At 54.9% G+C, this 19,544-nt stretch overlaps 2 protein-coding genes across 3 annotated transcripts in view; both read right to left on the minus strand.

Annotated features, from left to right (window-relative positions):
- Nucleotides 1-13,044, minus strand: part of LOC108286805 (ALG12 alpha-1,6-mannosyltransferase) — a 15,895-nt gene extending 2,851 nt beyond the window's left edge. The window contains exons 1-4 of the mRNA XM_037730066.1: nt 12,862-13,044; nt 12,355-12,541; nt 11,651-11,825; nt 2,422-2,645 (exon numbers count right to left, since the gene is read on the minus strand). Of these exons, the coding sequence (XP_037585994.1) occupies nt 2,422-2,645; nt 11,651-11,692 (266 nt within the window). The 5' untranslated portion in view covers nt 11,693-11,825; nt 12,355-12,541; nt 12,862-13,044. The remainder of the gene's footprint in view (nt 1-2,421; nt 2,646-11,650; nt 11,826-12,354; nt 12,542-12,861) is intronic.
- On the minus strand, nt 4,668-8,859 carry LOC108286807 (dol-P-Man:Man(7)GlcNAc(2)-PP-Dol alpha-1,6-mannosyltransferase-like). Of its 2 annotated transcripts, none has more exons than XM_017504869.2 (3): nt 7,796-8,092; nt 7,581-7,713; nt 4,668-4,874 (listed from the first exon to the last, which is right to left on the minus strand). In XM_017504869.2, exons 1-3 carry the CDS (start codon nt 7,955-7,957, stop codon nt 4,693-4,695), a joined length of 477 nt encoding a protein of 158 aa, XP_017360358.1. In that variant the 5' UTR covers nt 7,958-8,092; the 3' UTR covers nt 4,668-4,692. The 2 variants fall into 2 exon arrangements, with proteins under 2 accessions (XP_017360358.1, XP_017360359.1); XM_017504870.2 differs by lacking the exon at nt 4,668-4,874 and adding an exon at nt 4,967-5,488 and having other exon boundaries at nt 7,796-8,859.
- Nucleotides 13,045-19,544: the final 6,500 nt, after the last annotated feature.

Here is a 19,544-nt window from a genome sequence, read left to right on the forward strand (position 1 = left end):
CTCATGCTGTTCTCCTGTAGTGGCACCTCCTTGATCCTTCGGGAATGGATTAGTGCTACCCCCTCATGCTGTTCTCCTGTAGTGGCACCTCCTTGTCCCTCTTCCTCCGCTCTGGCCGTATAAAACGTGCCTACTTCCCTTTCCCTTTCTGCCATGATGGAAAGTTTCCCCAGGCCTCTCCGGATGCTGAGCAGATGCCGGCACCACGCTTCCTGTATAGCCTGCGGAATCGTGAGCCAATGAAGCCTCTTCTTTATAAAGTATCCAGTCTCAGGTGTTTCTTTATAGCAGTGCGAGACTACACTAGTACACCCTTGAGCAAACTCGGTATGGTTCCTGAGCTTGAGGCTGCATCTAGGATGACCCCAGCCTCCTAAGTGCCTGCTCCAAAGAGCTGAGCATGGCCAGGGCATTTGCCCCTCGTTCCCGCCCAAACCTGGAGTGGACGATCACTGCAGGAAGCTTGCAATCACACACCTTCCACCCCCGGGACTATCTCAAGGCCCTGGGCCATGACGCCCGGAGAGACGGCCTGTTCTTGCTCCCAGGGTGGCCGGTGTGAGGACCTGACTTTGGAGGGGGTCTTGCTCTACCCTGCACCCCCTCATGAAGACACCCCAAGTTTGTCCACCTCTGGATAAGGCCAACTGGCACCGTGGGGGGGGTCCTTGCATGGAGCAGCTCCTCATGCCCAGCACACCAGGCCTCAAAGTCACTCCTGTGTTTGGTTTCAGCAGAACTGGGTCCAGTTCACACTGGACTTTCTTCCCTGCTAGAAAAGTCTGTCCAAATACAATCCATCCGCACCACCTTCCCTGCCTTTCCCACCCTCTTTTCCATGGCTCAGGCTGGGGTCTGCTCCCCTTCAAGCCCAGAGCTGACCCCTGAGATGAGAGGGAGCGAAAGGCACAGAAAAGAGAGGCAGGTCCCCCAGGATCCCCCACTGACGCATGGCCACAGCAGTCAGAGGAGCCCCTGACAGAGGCATGGCCACAGCAGCTGGAGGAGCCCCTCAACCCAGGCACGGTCACAGCATCCAGAGGAGCCCCCGAAAGAGGCACAGCCATGGCAGCTGGAGGAGCCCTCCAACCCAGGCATGGCCATAGCAGCCGGAGGAGCCCTCCAACCCAGGCATGGCCACAGCAGCCAGAGGAGCCCCCCAACCCAGGCATGGCCACAGGAGCTGGAGGAGCTCCCACAGAGGCACGGCCACAGCAGCAAGAGGAGCCCCCCAACCCAGGAATGGCCAGGGCAGCCGGAAGAGTCCTCAGGCCTGAGGGCAGTGAGGGGCAGTGGGAGCTGGGGGGTTCCATCCTCTCCCCTGTAACAGGTGTCACGGGAAAGCACCTGACTGCTGCCTGGGATCAGGGACTTCCTCTCCAGCCAGGGTGGGCACCTCTCCGCACCTCAAGCCTCCCTGGCCCCCAGCCCTCCCCCTCAGTGCCCAGCATGGCCTGAGCTGACCTCCTGTTCCTACCAAGGCAACGAGCTCTGAACGGGCACAGAGCTGGCCAGCCTCAGCCCTGGACCCTTCCCTAGCACCCACAGGACCTGGCAGTGATGGATGCTCCCAGCTCCCTGAAGCTCCTGATACTGAGTGGCAGCCACACTGGGACCACCTCACCCTCAGCCCAGGCAATGCCCTCCCCATGCCCTGCCAGGCTCCCAGCTTCACCTCCATCACTGCTGCTGGTGGTCCTTCCCCATAGGAAGCCTCCTGCCCTCCACAGGACCCCAAGCCTGGGCCACTCTGGGCACTCTACACCCAGCCATGTGGGCACCTCCCTGACCTCTCCCTCTTCCAGCCACATGACCTGCCTTGACAAACGCCCTCAATCCCGAGACCCTGTCAGGACGGCCATGAACGTCCTTCCTCCACCTGGCCTGTCGCCCTCAGAGCCTCCCAGGCCTGGCCGCCCCTGCCCTCTGCTGCTGCTACCGGTGTGAGTGTCCCTCTCCCATGACAGAGACTAGGACCACCAGTACATCACCACAGGTGGACCAGTCACCAAATTAACCAAAGACAGAGACCACCCAGGCAGATCCCTCTGACAGCACGTCACCAGGCTGGTCCCAGCCCATGCAGTCCTTAGGGCAGAGAGAGGACTGGGGCCACTCTCTTCTGACACAAGTGGCTAAACACGTCCTGTGTTTATCTTAAAAAACAGCCCCAGTGGCTCACACCTGTAATCCTAGCACTTGGAGAGGTGGAAGCAGGAGATGGCTTGACCCCCAGGAGTTGGGGGCTGCAGTGAGCCATGATTGTACTGCCGCACTCCAGCCTGGGTGACAGAGCAAAACCCGTCTCAAAAATTAAACTTAAACACACACACACACACACACACACACACACACACACTGTAACTCAGTGAACCTGTTTCTAATGAAACTATAAAAATGCACATCACAAAAAGCACTCACAGGTAGGAGCAGCCTCTGGCGGCCGTGACGTTGAGTGCGGGGAAGGCGTAGATGACGAAGCGCAGCTCCTTATGAGGCAGGAGGGAGTACAGTGCCACAAAGCCGAGAGCCGCCACTGTCAACGCGTGCATCCTTCTGTCCATCAATCCCAGTGGGACGAAGAGCAGGCTGCAGCCCAGGCCGCGAGGCAGGGCTGAGTAGAAGTACCACAGCAGCGGGGAGGTCTGTGGGCTGGGTTAAGGAGGCCACGCATTGGCCCACACACCTGTCCACGCACGCGCCCACGGGCTGGGTGGCAGGGTCAAGGCGGAGAAGATGTCTGGAAGACAGTTGTGCTAAGGGACGCAGCCCGGGCACAGCAGGGGGGCAGAGACACAGCCCAGGCCACAGCTCGGGTGCACAGACACCACTTGGGCCCCAGACCCTGGGCCCCTCCTAAGAGACACAGCCCAGGCCATGCCTTGGGTGCACAGACACCACTTGGGCCCCAGGCCCTGGGCCCCTCCTAAGAGACACAGCCCAGGCCATGCCTTGAGTGCACAGACACCACTCGGGCCTTGGGCCCCTCATAAGAGACACAGCCAAGGCCATGGCTCATGTGCACAGACACCACTTGGTTCTTGGGCCCCCTCCTAAGAGACACAGCCCAGGCCACGGCTCGGGTGCACAGACACAGCTAGGGCCCTGGGCCCCTCCGGGAAGGACCAAGGCAGCCATGGCTGCGGGAGGTTTGGTCTCTGCCCCCTTTCCTTCACTGGTAGAAACAGACAGTCACGGGTGACACACGTGTCGGGGATTAATTATGACGTTTCATCTACTTCTGTATGTTTGACATACTTCCTAAGAAAGTGCATTTTAAATGCAGATTGTCCAGGCCAGCACAGTGGCTCATGCCTGTAATCCCAGCACTTTGGGAGGCCAAGGTGGGCAGATCACCTAAGTTCAGGAGTTCGAGATCAGCCTGACCAACATGGTGAAACCCCATCTCTACTAAAAATACAAAAATTAGCTGGGCGTGGTGGTAGGTGCCTGTAATCCCAGCTACTCGTGAGGTTAAGGCAGGAGAATCACTTGAACCCGGGAGGCGGAGGTTGCAGTGAGCTGAGATCATGCCACTGCACACCAGCCTGGGTGACAGAGCGAGACTTCATCTCAAAAACAAACAAACAAACAGATTTTCAGAGGAACAGAGAAGAGGCTGGAGCAATTGGGTGGGGCTGTTTCCACAAGACAGAGAGGGCAGCTGGGACCTCACCCCCTATGACCAGCATTTCCTAGGAGCAAGTGAGAGGGAGGGGCTCCGTCCTGACCCTGACGCTGCTCCCACCACCCAAGGAATCCCAGGAGGTGTGGCTATGTGTCCCACTCATCACCCCCCTGCACGGACACTGAAGGATACCCCCAAGGAGGCCCAGGAGGTGTGTCTGGGGGTCCCACCCACCACCCCCCTGCACGGACACTGAAGGATACCCCCAAGGAGGCCAGGAGGTGTGTCTGGGGGTCCCACCCACCACCCCCCTGCACAGACACTGAAGGATACCCCCACAGAGGCCCAGGAGGTGTGTCTGGGGGTTCCCACCCACTCATCGCCCCCCTGCATGGACACCGAAGGATACCCCCAAGGAGGCCCAGGAGGTGTGTCTGGGGGTCCCACCCACCACCCCCCTGCAAGGACACTGAAGGATACCCCCACGGAGGCCCAGGAGGTGTGTCTGGGGGTCCCACCCACTTGTCACCCCCCTGCACAGACACTGAAGGATACCCCCAAGGAGGCCAGGAGGTGTGTCTGGGGGTCCCACCCACTCATCACCCCCCTGCACGGACACTGAAGGATACCCCCAANGAGGCCCAGGAACAGGCACAGCTCTGCCCTGAACACGATGATGGCGAAGGCCGACAGCCAGATGAAGCGGGCCCACCCATGCCCCAGCCAGGCAGGGGGGTGCTCGTCAGACACGCCCCACCCCCACCCCCACCCCCACCCAGGAAACACCCAGGGAAGTGAAAGATGATTCCTTTTCTTATTACAAATGTCACATAGATATCCCAGAAAACAAATTGCTCAGAGCCACATCCCCAACTACTGTTGGCTAGGAAGTGCATCCCAACCCAGCATGGAAAACAGCCCAGTTTCAGGTCACAGACCGTCTTGAGTCCTGGGGAACTCAGCAGGGAGTGGCCATCACTGGGGAGGCACTGCTATAGGACCCACAGCCCCCAACTCAGGAGAGCTCCCACCCAGCACCACAGGTGTGCAGGCCTGGCCAGCAGCTACGTACCCACAGGCAGGACCAGCACGTTGGGCAGTGTCCGCGTGCAGTAGAACATCAGGTGGAACTGCAAGGCCGTCACCCAGCAGAACATGGTGGCCACCATGGCCCCAAACTGCCGTCTCACTTCCTTTTGTAATGTCCAGAGTCCAAAAATCACACCAAGTCCAAGCACTCCTCTAACTAAACAAAGACAGCAACAGCACATGAGCCTGTGCAGAACATCTGCGGATCCTTCTACGTGGATCTACGTGGTTCCTTCTACGTGGCTCTTTCTACGTGGCTCCCTACGTGGATCTTTCTATGCTGCTACAATGCCAGATGACAGCCAAGTCAGGCAAAGCAACCTGAGGGCATTGTCTCTGTGCGGAAAACAGACATCTGGCCTCAGGCCCCCTGCGCTCCTGTCAGGAGCTGTGATGCCCAAGCCTGGTGCCACAAGGGCTCTTGGGGGGCTGCTCTCTGAAGTGTCATGGGGGACACAGTGCCAGGGGGTGCCATGAGCTGAGCCCTAAACTAGACCAGAGATTCCCCCAGGGCTGTGACACCTCTAGGGGCCATGTTTGTGAGAGCCAGGCTCAGACCTTGCTCTGACCAGCGGCCGTCAGGAGGCTGGAACACAGGCTCCCAGGCAGGAAGGGTGTCAGGAGCCTCCTCCTCATTCAACGGCAGGGGCCACCTCTGGGCTGGTGGTCTTAAGAGTGACGGTGAGGGGACAGACAGGTGTGCCCAGGACAGTACCTGGCAGACCACACATCTTCACCGTGGACCGGCCTGTCAGTTGCTGGCAAGAGAGGCTGAAAACAGGAAGGAAAATGAACTTCTGGGATGCTCTCACCACCTTTCCAGAAGGCCAGAGGGGCTTGAAAGCCCACTCAAGACGCAACTGGGTCCAGCAGCTGTGGGAGCCAACAGGCAGAGACACCCAGGTGACAGCCCAGGGGGCCACAGATGTGTCAGTGCTGGGCCTGCTGTTCCCATAGCAGCCCATGTGCAGACCAGACATTTTCTTTTCACTAATCGCTGAATTCAGACTGCATTTTTTTTTTTTTTTTAGGAAGAGTTTCCCTCTGTTGCCCAGTCTGGAGTGCAGCGTCACAATCTCAGCTCACTGCAACCTCCACCTCCCAGGTTCAAGCAATTCTACTGCAGCCTCCCAAGCAGCTGAGATTACGGGTGTGCACCACCATGCCCAGCTAATTTTTGTATTTTTAATAGAGATAAGGTTTTGCCATGTTGGCCAGGGTGGTTTTAAACTCTTGACCTCCGGTGATCCAACCGCCTCAGCCTCCCAAAGTGCTGGAATTATAGGTGTGAGCCATCATGCCCAGCCTGAATGTGTAAAAGGATATTTTTCACCGACACCCATAAGTGGGTCTGGCTCTAGCTGCTGTTATTTTTGGTGCTGGAATTCCCTCAGGGCTTTAAAATAATTCACAGACCCCGGTAAAGCCCCCGCTTCCCCTTTTTCCCATCAGATCCATCTCCTGTGTCTCTTCTCTTGGTTTTCCATCTTCCCAAATGTCCGATGACCTCAACCCAGTGCCCAGCAAGGACGGTCTATGAAGCCATGCAGACAGCCTCAGCCCCAGGATGACATGCTCTTTGTCCACAGAGGAAATATTTGGGCCTATGGCAGGGGCTGGGGGGCACTAGCAATTCCAGGACATCTTAGTGAGATCAGGAAGGACACAGGGTGAGCTCCCGTTCACCGGCTGAAGCTGCAGTCCTCCGAAGTTTTGTCCAACCAGAGTCTGCATAGCTCTGCCCAAACTCCCAGCCTCTCACTGCCACCCCTGGAATAAGCAGAAGCTTCCGGGGAAAGTGGACCCAGCTCTGGACTAGCCTGTGGACTTTCTTTCCCTGGCTCGTCGCCCCCCAACTCCTCCCCATTTGGGGCTCCCCAACGCCTCCACAGGACGAGCACAGCTTGTCCAGCTGTCCCTGTGCTGTGGTGGGTTTCCACTCCCAACATGCCCCTTCAGGAAGAGGAAATGCTCCTTCCCTCAGCATGCATGCGTCGTAAGCTCTCCAGGCAGGCTGGGAGGACCCGCTGGAAGCATGCATTCGAGTCAGCTGGGAAAATCTAACTACAGTCTGCGTATTAAATGCAGACTGAAAAATGTAATGAAACGAAAAGGTGGTGACTGCTGACTTTAAAAACTCAGGTTGTGTGACTGGGCATGGTGGCTCATGCCTGGAATCAGCACTGTGGGAGGCTGAGGTAGGAGAATCACCTGCGCCCAGGAGTTCAAAGCTGCAGTGAGCTATGACTGCACCACTGCTCTCCAGCCAAGGTCACAGAGCAAGGCCCTGTCTCAAAAAACAAAACAAAAAAAACCCCATTTGTAGAACAGTATGTACAAAATGTTCTGATTTTTTTTTTTTAAGTTCTCATGTGGGCACAGAAAGACGGAGGATGTGCACAGGCCCTGCAGTGGCAGCCTCTGGGAATGTCAGGTTTCTGTTTGTAATGTTCCCCAAGGCTAATGAGGCTGTTTCTGTAGGACTAACGACCGTCTACCCCACAGGGGCGCACCAGGTGAGGTGGGAGCTGCGGCGGTGAGGTGGTAAGAGCTGCCTCACAGGCAGATGGCGCTTCTCCTGTACCTGCCCTGGGGAGTGGGTGCTGTCATCCCTAATTTCACAGTCGAGAGTGTGGAAGCACAGAGGGGCTGGCTGAGTTGTCCCCAGGCCTGACCCGGGCACCTGCTCTGAGCCACCAGGCCACGGTGACCAAGAGCAGGCAAGGCTGTAAAAGATGGCGTTCCTGAATGGAGGAGCCTCAGCCTCCATTCAGGAAGGATTGTCAGGAAGGTGTCATCAGTGAGGTCACCCAATGACACCACAATCCTTCATTCCCTCCTCTTTCACTGAAGACCCCCTTACCTATTAGCTGAGAGTAAAACTTGGATGTCTCCAACAGCGAAAGCACGTAAACTGCGGGACTGGACAACGTGGCAATCACCACCGGCCCGAGGAAGGTCCTGGGGACGACCCCAGGGAACTCGAGATGGTCGTACTGTGAGGAGAAGGGCAGGTCAGCGCACAGGGCCCTGCGAGCTGGAAACAGGAGGTTTTCCCCAAAGACAGCAGGGCCTCACCTGCCCCAGGGCCTGCCGGTAGTAGAGCAGGTCATGCGTGGCCTGCAGGGCGAAGCTCTCCTCCACTTTGGTGTAGGGACAGGTGACCAGATGGATAGTGGCTATGGCCACCAGTAGCCCCAGCAGCAGGGGCCACCTGCCTGATGACCTCTTTCCAGCCATTTGGGGCTTACAACTTCAGGCACCTTCACAGAACCAAGGGTGCGAGACAGCAGCTGTTAGCACTGCCACTCCAAGGATGCTGAAAGAGTGAAAACACAGATTCCCGCATTCCAAAAGCCATGCTTGTGCTCCTGGTTGGGAGGTCTGGGTAAAAGGTTAGCAAGAATTCTGTCTTAGTCACACTACTACAAATCGCACTTGAGAGGCTTTCATAGCGTAACCAGTGATTGTGCACTGCCAGCTCTGTGACTGTTTTCCTGGGGAGAAGGGCTCAGTCGTAGAACACTGAGTCTGACCAGGCCTGGGCCATGAGATCAATGGAGAGTGTAAATGCCCCTGCCCCCCAGTCTAAATCTGGCAGGAAAGTCAGCAAAACCCAGGCTCAGCCCCAAGGGAACCTGAGGAAGAGGGAATGGAGGCTGAGGGGGGCTGGTAAGCTGGGTGGGAGGCACGAAGCCAGAGGGTGGCAGACAGGGGCCCCAAGAGGACAGGGGGCCGTACACAGCACAGCTGCCAGGACACAGGGCTCAGATGGCCAGCAAAGCCCCCACTCCCAGGAATGGTGAGGTGGGGCTGTGGATGCCTGCACAGAACCCCACCCTGGGGACTGGGAGAAGCCATGACTGGCTTTCCCAAAGGCGGTGCCACACTGGCCGTGAGCCTGCACAGGTGCCCTGGGGAGACTGGCAATGGGTCCCCTAAACACTAACAGGCCAACCTCAGGGGGCCCATGGCATGGCGCTTTCTGAGAAACCATCAACGTGTCCCCCTGCTACACGTGGGATGCCGAGGGAGGGGAGGTGGCAAGTTCTTCACGCTTCTGGCTTCTTTTAAAACAGGTTTGATTTTATTCAATCCAAACCAGAAGGGCCAGAAGCAAAGGGGGAGAGAACCCCAGGCTTTCAATTTGTTACAATTACTAAAAAAAAAAAAAAATTTAAGAGACAGTGTCTTACTCTGTCACTCAAGCTGGAGTGCAGCGGCGTGATGATGGCTCCCTGCAGCCTCAAACTCCTGGGATCCTTTTGCCCCAGACTCCTGAGTAGCCGGGGACACAGGTGTGTGTTACCACACTCAGCTAAGTTCTCTTACTTTTTTGTAAAGATGGGGTTTTGCTTTGTCACCAGGCTGGTACGGAATTCCTGGCTTCAGGCAATCTTTCCACCTCAGCCTCCTGAAGTACTAGGATTTCAGGCGTGAGCCACTGTGCTCAGTCAAAACTACCTTCTGATCAAACGGAGAGTTAAGAAGTCTACTGTAAAAAGATAGCATGCAAAAAAAAATCTGTAGATGAGAAGAAAGAGGAATCCTACTGATATGGTAGAGGTGGGAGTAAAGAGAAACAAGAGAGAAAGCTTTAATAATTTTACAATGACTAAAACAGTACAAAGTTCTTGTTAGAAATAGCGTAGACCTTTCTTTCCTTTGCCAAATATAAAAACCTGGGACCGGGTACAGTGGCTCATGCCTGTCATCCTTGCACTTTGGGAAGCTGAGGTGGGGTGGATCACCAGAGGTCAGGAGTTGGAGACCAGCCTGGCCAACATGGTGAAACCCCGTCTCTGCTAAAAATACAAAAAATAGCCGGGTGTGGTGGCACACGCCTGTAATCCCAGCTACTTGGGAAGCTAAGGCAGGAGAATCGCTTGACCCCAGGGGACAAAGGCTGCAGTGAGTTGAGATCGTGCCACTGAAATCCAGTTTGGGCCACAGAGCACAATTCCGTCTCAAAAATAAATAAATAAATAATAAAAAATTTAAAAAATTAAACTTGGTATCAAACAAAAAGATGGAAGGACTAGGTGAGGAGCCACTGTCCACCAGGTGAGGGAGGGGCTACTCAACTGTCTCCCACTTGCTAAGACACAAGTTTTTGACGGTGGGGGATTTTCTATGATGGATTTCTCTTCCCCCACCAGTGCAGCCTCAGCACCAAGGACAGAGACTGGCCACTGTGGTCTGAAGGGTGCCCCTCTGCCACCTCCCCTGCTGGACAGGCTTGATTGGTGGACTCAGCAAGTGCTGCTTCGCAGGAACCCCTGACATGGGCAGTCCTTGCCACCCCACTCCACGCCTCCACCCAGAGGATTTCCCCAGCAAATAAAAGTTCAGCTGTGGGATGAAAACGTTATGTGCGGACTCTGACCCTCCTGGCAGGCCCCGAGCACCTCCTCAGACCCGACACGGGTGTGCTTTCTGCTGACGACCAGTGCAGCTCACTTTCAAAGGCACGAGAAAACCAAGGGTGAGTCTGGATGCTCTGCCAGGGGCGCAGGAAGACCAAGTCAACACTGGCAAGTGTGAAAACCACGACTAAGTCCCCACCGGGCAAGGGTGAGTGGACGCTGTCCTGTGCTCTGGTCAGCATCTGCAGCTAATCTAAATAAAAGATGCCTTGGGAGTACCCACAGGTTAAAACAGGCCCAGGCCATGACGCTTTAAAACTGTGGTTTACAAACAATAGCCTCTCAGATTAGGGAATGACCTGCAAAGTCCCTCTTGTCCCATCAGTTCAGGTTTTTTGTTGTTGTTGAGACAGTCTCACTCTGTTGCCAGGAGCCAGGCTGGAGTGCAGGGGCACAATCTCGGCTCACTGCAACCTCTGCCTCCCAGGTTCAACCAATTATCCTGCCCCGGCCTCCCGAGTGGCTGGGACTACAGGTGCGTGACACCACGCTCAGCTAATTTTTTGTATTTTTAGCAGATATGGGGTTTCACCATGTTGGCCAGGATGGTCTCAATCTCTTGACCTCATGATCCGCCTGCCTCGGCCTCTCAAAGTGTTGGAATTACAGGCGTGAGCCACTGCGCCCGGCCATCAGTTCAGATTTTAAGGGCTCTACTGAAATTGGTCAAATTAGATCAGGTGTGGTGGCTCTACTAAAAATATAAAAATTAGCCAGGGTGGTGGCCGGCTCCTACAATCCCAGCTACTTAGGAAGCTGAGGCAGAAGAACCACTGGAACCCAGGAGGGAGGGTTTCCAGTAAGCCAAGATCACACCACTGCACTCCAGCTTGGGCAACAGAGCAAGACTCCGTCTCAAACTGGTCAAATCAGATATTACTGTTATTAATAACAATAATTAGCCTCAGTAGGAAACACAAATGATCCGACAGAAATCACACCTGCTGCCCACCAAGGGCCAGAGGAAACCGTGTTATCTGCGCTCCTTCCTTCCACAGGCAGGAGTTCTCTGAAATCCAGATGCTGCATATTTTATTACCTCTAATTTAAACCAGGGATTCCTGAACATTAGCGAGTGTCCATCACCTCAAGCGCCTGTAGAAATGCAGACCCCCAGCCTGAGGTGGAAGGTCCAGCCCCCAAGTGAAAAACCCATCTCCCACGTGAGGAGACCAGCCCCAGGTGGGAGTCTAGCTCCCAGGTGAGAGGTCCAGTCCCCAGGTGAGAGGTCCAGTCCCCAGGTGAGGGGTACAGCACCCAGGTGAGGGATCCAGACCCTAGGTGAGAAGTCCAGTCCCTAGGTGAGAGGTCCCAGGTGAGGAGCCCGGGCCTAGGTGAGGGGTACGGCCCCCAGGTGAGAGGTCCGGCCTCTAGGTNGTGTCTGGGGGTTCCCACCCACTCATCGCCCCCCTGCACAGACACTGAAGGATACCCCCAAGGAGGCCAGGAGGTGTGTCTGGGGGTTCCCACCCGCTCATCGCCCCCCTGCACAGACACTGAAGGATACCCCCACGGAGGCCCAGGAGGTGTGTCTGGGGGTCCCACTCATCACCCCCCTGCACGGACACTGAAGGATACCCCCCAGTTGGAGCTTCTGTTTAGGACAGTGTTGTACCAAAGCACTTTTCCTTCTGGCCACGTGAGCTGCCGCCAAAAATAAGAGTCCACAGCGACTGTCAGCCCTGATAAAATTAAACAGCATTTCTCAGCCAAGAACACAACCATCAGTAGACACCCTGCCACAGTGCAGCCACCATCACCACAGAAGCTGCAAGCTGCTTTCACATGAGAGAGGTTGGGCTGGTGGGAAGAATGCCGGAGCCTAGGAGTTCAAGGCTGAAGTGGGCTGTGATCATGCCGCTGCACTCTATCCTAGGTGACAGAGCAAGACTCTGTCTCTAAAGCAAAGAAAAACAGAAGAAAGATGCTAACTGTGTTGAGGACGACGCTGCCCTGAACCACCGCCTCAGCCTGGTGCAGGGACAAGCCACCCTCCGCTCCTGTGGCCTCCCCTGGCCTTGGCCAAGGACAAGGGACAGACCAGTGAATAGGGGCTCCCAAGGCGCAGAAGGCTTAGGATCGAGATGTTTTAACGCTACTAAAGTTAGGGTAATTTTATTCCATGGAGAAGAAAACCTCCGAAATTTCGCTGACCTTTATCAAACAAGGCAGGACAAATTTCAGTTAGAAGCATCCCACAGCAAGACTTACCTAAACAGAGGACCCCGGCTGGGATGGCGTGGCGAAGGGCTCTGACCACAGAAACCTTTCGGCTGCCCAAAGTGAGCAGCAGCAGGAGGCCCAGGAACAGGCACAGCTCTGCCCTGAACACGATGATGGCGAAGGCCGACAGCCAGATGAAGCGGGCCCACCCATGCCCCAGCCAGGCAGAGAGGGGCTCGTCAGACACGCCCCACCCCCACCCCCACCCCCACCCAGGAAACACCCAGGGAAGTGAAAGATGATTCCTTTTCTTATTACAAATGTCACATAGATATCCCAGAAAACAAATTGCTCAGAGCCACATCCCCAACTACTGTTGGCTAGGAAGTGCATCCCAACCCAGCATGGAAAACAGCCCAGTTTCAGGTCACAGACCGTCTTGAGTCCTGGGGAACTCAGCAGGGAGTGGCCATCACTGGGGAGGCACTGCTATAGGACCCACAGCCCCCAACTCAGGAGAGCTCCCACCCAGCACCACAGGTGTGCAGGCCTGGCCAGCAGCTACGTACCCACAGGCAGGACCAGCACGTTGGGCAGTGTCCGCGTGCAGTAGAACATCAGGTGGAACTGCAAGGCCGTCACCCAGCAGAACATGGTGGCCACCATGGCCCCAAACTGCCGTCTCACTTCCTTTTGTAATGTCCAGAGTCCAAAAATCACACCAAGTCCAAGCACTCCTCTAACTAAACAAAGACAGCAACAGCACATGAGCCTGTGCAGAACATCTGCGGATCCTTCTACGTGGATCTACGTGGTTCCTTCTACGTGGCTCTTTCTACGTGGCTCCCTACGTGGATCTTTCTATGCTGCTACAATGCCAGATGACAGCCAAGTCAGGCAAAGCAACCTGAGGGCATTGTCTCTGTGCGGAAAACAGACATCTGGCCTCAGGCCCCCTGCGCTCCTGTCAGGAGCTGTGATGCCCAAGCCTGGTGCCACAAGGGCTCTTGGGGGGCTGCTCTCTGAAGTGTCATGGGGGACACAGTGCCAGGGGGTGCCATGAGCTGAGCCCTAAACTAGACCAGAGATTCCCCCAGGGCTGTGACACCTCTAGGGGCCATGTTTGTGAGAGCCAGGCTCAGACCTTGCTCTGACCAGCGGCCGTCAGGAGGCTGGAACACAGGCTCCCAGGCAGGAAGGGTGTCAGGAGCCTCCTCCTCATTCAACGGCAGGGGCCACCTCTGGGCTGGTGGTCTTAAGAGTGACGGTGAGGGGACAGACAGGTGTGCCCAGGACAGTACCTGGCAGACCACACATCTTCACCGTGGACCGGCCTGTCAGTTGCTGGCAAGAGAGGCTGAAAACAGGAAGGAAAATGAACTTCTGGGATGCTCTCACCACCTTTCCAGAAGGCCAGAGGGGCTTGAAAGCCCACTCAAGACGCAACTGGGTCCAGCAGCTGTGGGAGCCAACAGGCAGAGACACCCAGGTGACAGCCCAGGGGGCCACAGATGTGTCAGTGCTGGGCCTGCTGTTCCCATAGCAGCCCATGTGCAGACCAGACATTTTCTTTTCACTAATCGCTGAATTCAGACTGCATTTTTTTTTTTTTTTTAGGAAGAGTTTCCCTCTGTTGCCCAGTCTGGAGTGCAGCGTCACAATCTCAGCTCACTGCAACCTCCACCTCCCAGGTTCAAGCAATTCTACTGCAGCCTCCCAAGCAGCTGAGATTACGGGTGTGCACCACCATGCCCAGCTAATTTTTGTATTTTTAATAGAGATAAGGTTTTGCCATGTTGGCCAGGGTGGTTTTAAACTCTTGACCTCCGGTGATCCAACCGCCTCAGCCTCCCAAAGTGCTGGAATTATAGGTGTGAGCCATCATGCCCAGCCTGAATGTGTAAAAGGATATTTTTCACCGACACCCATAAGTGGGTCTGGCTCTAGCTGCTGTTATTTTTGGTGCTGGAATTCCCTCAGGGCTTTAAAATAATTCACAGACCCCGGTAAAGCCCCCGCTTCCCCTTTTTCCCATCAGATCCATCTCCTGTGTCTCTTCTCTTGGTTTTCCATCTTCCCAAATGTCCGATGACCTCAACCCAGTGCCCAGCAAGGACGGTCTATGAAGCCATGCAGACAGCCTCAGCCCCAGGATGACATGCTCTTTGTCCACAGAGGAAATATTTGGGCCTATGGCAGGGGCTGGGGGGCACTAGCAATTCCAGGACATCTTAGTGAGATCAGGAAGGACACAGGGTGAGCTCCCGTTCACCGGCTGAAGCTGCAGTCCTCCGAAGTTTTGTCCAACCAGAGTCTGCATAGCTCTGCCCAAACTCCCAGCCTCTCACTGCCACCCCTGGAATAAGCAGAAGCTTCCGGGGAAAGTGGACCCAGCTCTGGACTAGCCTGTGGACTTTCTTTCCCTGGCTCGTCGCCCCCCAACTCCTCCCCATTTGGGGCTCCCCAACGCCTCCACAGGACGAGCACAGCTTGTCCAGCTGTCCCTGTGCTGTGGTGGGTTTCCACTCCCAACATGCCCCTTCAGGAAGAGGAAATGCTCCTTCCCTCAGCATGCATGCGTCGTAAGCTCTCCAGGCAGGCTGGGAGGACCCGCTGGAAGCATGCATTCGAGTCAGCTGGGAAAATCTAACTACAGTCTGCGTATTAAATGCAGACTGAAAAATGTAATGAAACGAAAAGGTGGTGACTGCTGACTTTAAAAACTCAGGTTGTGTGACTGGGCATGGTGGCTCATGCCTGGAATCAGCACTGTGGGAGGCTGAGGTAGGAGAATCACCTGCGCCCAGGAGTTCAAAGCTGCAGTGAGCTATGACTGCACCACTGCTCTCCAGCCAAGGTCACAGAGCAAGGCCCTGTCTCAAAAAACAAAACAAAAAAAACCCCATTTGTAGAACAGTATGTACAAAATGTTCTGATTTTTTTTTTTTAAGTTCTCATGTGGGCACAGAAAGACGGAGGATGTGCACAGGCCCTGCAGTGGCAGCCTCTGGGAATGTCAGGTTTCTGTTTGTAATGTTCCCCAAGGCTAATGAGGCTGTTTCTGTAGGACTAACGACCGTCTACCCCACAGGGGCGCACCAGGTGAGGTGGGAGCTGCGGCGGTGAGGTGGTAAGAGCTGCCTCACAGGCAGATGGCGCTTCTCCTGTACCTGCCCTGGGGAGTGGGTGCTGTCATCCCTAATTTCACAGTCGAGAGTGTGGAAGCACAGAGGGGCTGGCTGAGTTGTCCCCAGGCCTGACCCGGGCACCTGCTCTGAGCCACCAGGCCACGGTGACCAAGAGCAGGCAAGGCTGTAAAAGATGGCGTTCCTGAATGGAGGAGCCTCAGCCTCCATTCAGGAAGGATTGTCAGGAAGGTGTCATCAGTGAGGTCACCCAATGACACCACAATCCTTCATTCCCTCCTCTTTCACTGAAGACCCCCTTACCTATTAGCTGAGAGTAAAACTTGGATGTCTCCAACAGCGAAAGCACGTAAACTGCGGGACTGGACAACGTGGCAATCACCACCGGCCCGAGGAAGGTCCTGGGGACGACCCCAGGGAACTCGAGATGGTCGTACTGTGAGGAGAAGGGCAGGTCAGCGCACAGGGCCCTGCGAGCTGGAAACAGGAGGTTTTCCCCAAAGACAGCAGGGCCTCACCTGCCCCAGGGCCTGCCGGTAGTAGAGCAGGTCATGCGTGGCCTGCAGGGCGAAGCTCTCCTCCACTTTGGTGTAGGGACAGGTGACCAGATGGATAGTGGCTATGGCCACCAGTAGCCCCAGCAGCAGGGGCCACCTGCCTGATGACCTCTTTCCAGCCATTTGGGGCTTACAACTTCAGGCACCTTCACAGAACCAAGGGTGCGAGACAGCAGCTGTTAGCACTGCCACTCCAAGGATGCTGAAAGAGTGAAAACACAGATTCCCGCATTCCAAAAGCCATGCTTGTGCTCCTGGTTGGGAGGTCTGGGTAAAAGGTTAGCAAGAATTCTGTCTTAGTCACACTACTACAAATCGCACTTGAGAGGCTTTCATAGCGTAACCAGTGATTGTGCACTGCCAGCTCTGTGACTGTTTTCCTGGGGAGAAGGGCTCAGTCGTAGAACACTGAGTCTGACCAGGCCTGGGCCATGAGATCAATGGAGAGTGTAAATGCCCCTGCCCCCCAGTCTAAATCTGGCAGGAAAGTCAGCAAAACCCAGGCTCAGCCCCAAGGGAACCTGAGGAAGAGGGAATGGAGGCTGAGGGGGGCTGGTAAGCTGGGTGGGAGGCACGAAGCCAGAGGGTGGCAGACAGGGGCCCCAAGAGGACAGGGGGCCGTACACAGCACAGCTGCCAGGACACAGGGCTCAGATGGCCAGCAAAGCCCCCACTCCCAGGAATGGTGAGGTGGGGCTGTGGATGCCTGCACAGAACCCCACCCTGGGGACTGGGAGAAGCCATGACTGGCTTTCCCAAAGGCGGTGCCACACTGGCCGTGAGCCTGCACAGGTGCCCTGGGGAGACTGGCAATGGGTCCCCTAAACACTAACAGGCCAACCTCAGGGGGCCCATGGCATGGCGCTTTCTGAGAAACCATCAACGTGTCCCCCTGCTACACGTGGGATGCCGAGGGAGGGGAGGTGGCAAGTTCTTCACGCTTCTGGCTTCTTTTAAAACAGGTTTGATTTTATTCAATCCAAACCAGAAGGGCCAGAAGCAAAGGGGGAGAGAACCCCAGGCTTTCAATTTGTTACAATTACTAAAAAAAAAAAAAAATTTAAGAGACAGTGTCTTACTCTGTCACTCAAGCTGGAGTGCAGCGGCGTGATGATGGCTCCCTGCAGCCTCAAACTCCTGGGATCCTTTTGCCCCAGACTCCTGAGTAGCCGGGGACACAGGTGTGTGTTACCACACTCAGCTAAGTTCTCTTACTTTTTTGTAAAGATGGGGTTTTGCTTTGTCACCAGGCTGGTACGGAATTCCTGGCTTCAGGCAATCTTTCCACCTCAGCCTCCTGAAGTACTAGGATTTCAGGCGTGAGCCACTGTGCTCAGTCAAAACTACCTTCTGATCAAACGGAGAGTTAAGAAGTCTACTGTAAAAAGATAGCATGCAAAAAAAAATCTGTAGATGAGAAGAAAGAGGAATCCTACTGATATGGTAGAGGTGGGAGTAAAGAGAAACAAGAGAGAAAGCTTTAATAATTTTACAATGACTAAAACAGTACAAAGTTCTTGTTAGAAATAGCGTAGACCTTTCTTTCCTTTGCCAAATATAAAAACCTGGGACCGGGTACAGTGGCTCATGCCTGTCATCCTTGCACTTTGGGAAGCTGAGGTGGGGTGGATCACCAGAGGTCAGGAGTTGGAGACCAGCCTGGCCAACATGGTGAAACCCCGTCTCTGCTAAAAATACAAAAAATAGCCGGGTGTGGTGGCACACGCCTGTAATCCCAGCTACTTGGGAAGCTAAGGCAGGAGAATCGCTTGACCCCAGGGGACAAAGGCTGCAGTGAGTTGAGATCGTGCCACTGAAATCCAGTTTGGGCCACAGAGCACAATTCCGTCTCAAAAATAAATAAATAAATAATAAAAAATTTAAAAAATTAAACTTGGTATCAAACAAAAAGATGGAAGGACTAGGTGAGGAGCCACTGTCCACCAGGTGAGGGAGGGGCTACTCAACTGTCTCCCACTTGCTAAGACACAAGTTTTTGACGGTGGGGGATTTTCTATGATGGATTTCTCTTCCCCCACCAGTGCAGCCTCAGCACCAAGGACAGAGACTGGCCACTGTGGTCTGAAGGGTGCCCCTCTGCCACCTCCCCTGCTGGACAGGCTTGATTGGTGGACTCAGCAAGTGCTGCTTCGCAGGAACCCCTGACATGGGCAGTCCTTGCCACCCCACTCCACGCCTCCACCCAGAGGATTTCCCCAGCAAATAAAAGTTCAGCTGTGGGATGAAAACGTTATGTGCGGACTCTGACCCTCCTGGCAGGCCCCGAGCACCTCCTCAGACCCGACACGGGTGTGCTTTCTGCTGACGACCAGTGCAGCTCACTTTCAAAGGCACGAGAAAACCAAGGGTGAGTCTGGATGCTCTGCCAGGGGCGCAGGAAGACCAAGTCAACACTGGCAAGTGTGAAAACCACGACTAAGTCCCCACCGGGCAAGGGTGAGTGGACGCTGTCCTGTGCTCTGGTCAGCATCTGCAGCTAATCTAAATAAAAGATGCCTTGGGAGTACCCACAGGTTAAAACAGGCCCAGGCCATGACGCTTTAAAACTGTGGTTTACAAACAATAGCCTCTCAGATTAGGGAATGACCTGCAAAGTCCCTCTTGTCCCATCAGTTCAGGTTTTTTGTTGTTGTTGAGACAGTCTCACTCTGTTGCCAGGAGCCAGGCTGGAGTGCAGGGGCACAATCTCGGCTCACTGCAACCTCTGCCTCCCAGGTTCAACCAATTATCCTGCCCCGGCCTCCCGAGTGGCTGGGACTACAGGTGCGTGACACCACGCTCAGCTAATTTTTTGTATTTTTAGCAGATATGGGGTTTCACCATGTTGGCCAGGATGGTCTCAATCTCTTGACCTCATGATCCGCCTGCCTCGGCCTCTCAAAGTGTTGGAATTACAGGCGTGAGCCACTGCGCCCGGCCATCAGTTCAGATTTTAAGGGCTCTACTGAAATTGGTCAAATTAGATCAGGTGTGGTGGCTCTACTAAAAATATAAAAATTAGCCAGGGTGGTGGCCGGCTCCTACAATCCCAGCTACTTAGGAAGCTGAGGCAGAAGAACCACTGGAACCCAGGAGGGAGGGTTTCCAGTAAGCCAAGATCACACCACTGCACTCCAGCTTGGGCAACAGAGCAAGACTCCGTCTCAAACTGGTCAAATCAGATATTACTGTTATTAATAACAATAATTAGCCTCAGTAGGAAACACAAATGATCCGACAGAAATCACACCTGCTGCCCACCAAGGGCCAGAGGAAACCGTGTTATCTGCGCTCCTTCCTTCCACAGGCAGGAGTTCTCTGAAATCCAGATGCTGCATATTTTATTACCTCTAATTTAAACCAGGGATTCCTGAACATTAGCGAGTGTCCATCACCTCAAGCGCCTGTAGAAATGCAGACCCCCAGCCTGAGGTGGAAGGTCCAGCCCCCAAGTGAAAAACCCATCTCCCACGTGAGGAGACCAGCCCCAGGTGGGAGTCTAGCTCCCAGGTGAGAGGTCCAGTCCCCAGGTGAG

Source organism: Cebus imitator, unplaced genomic scaffold, assembly GCF_001604975.1.
Source record: "Cebus imitator isolate Cc_AM_T3 unplaced genomic scaffold, Cebus_imitator-1.0 Scaffold329, whole genome shotgun sequence".
Classification (NCBI taxonomy): Eukaryota; Metazoa; Chordata; class Mammalia; order Primates; family Cebidae; genus Cebus; species Cebus imitator.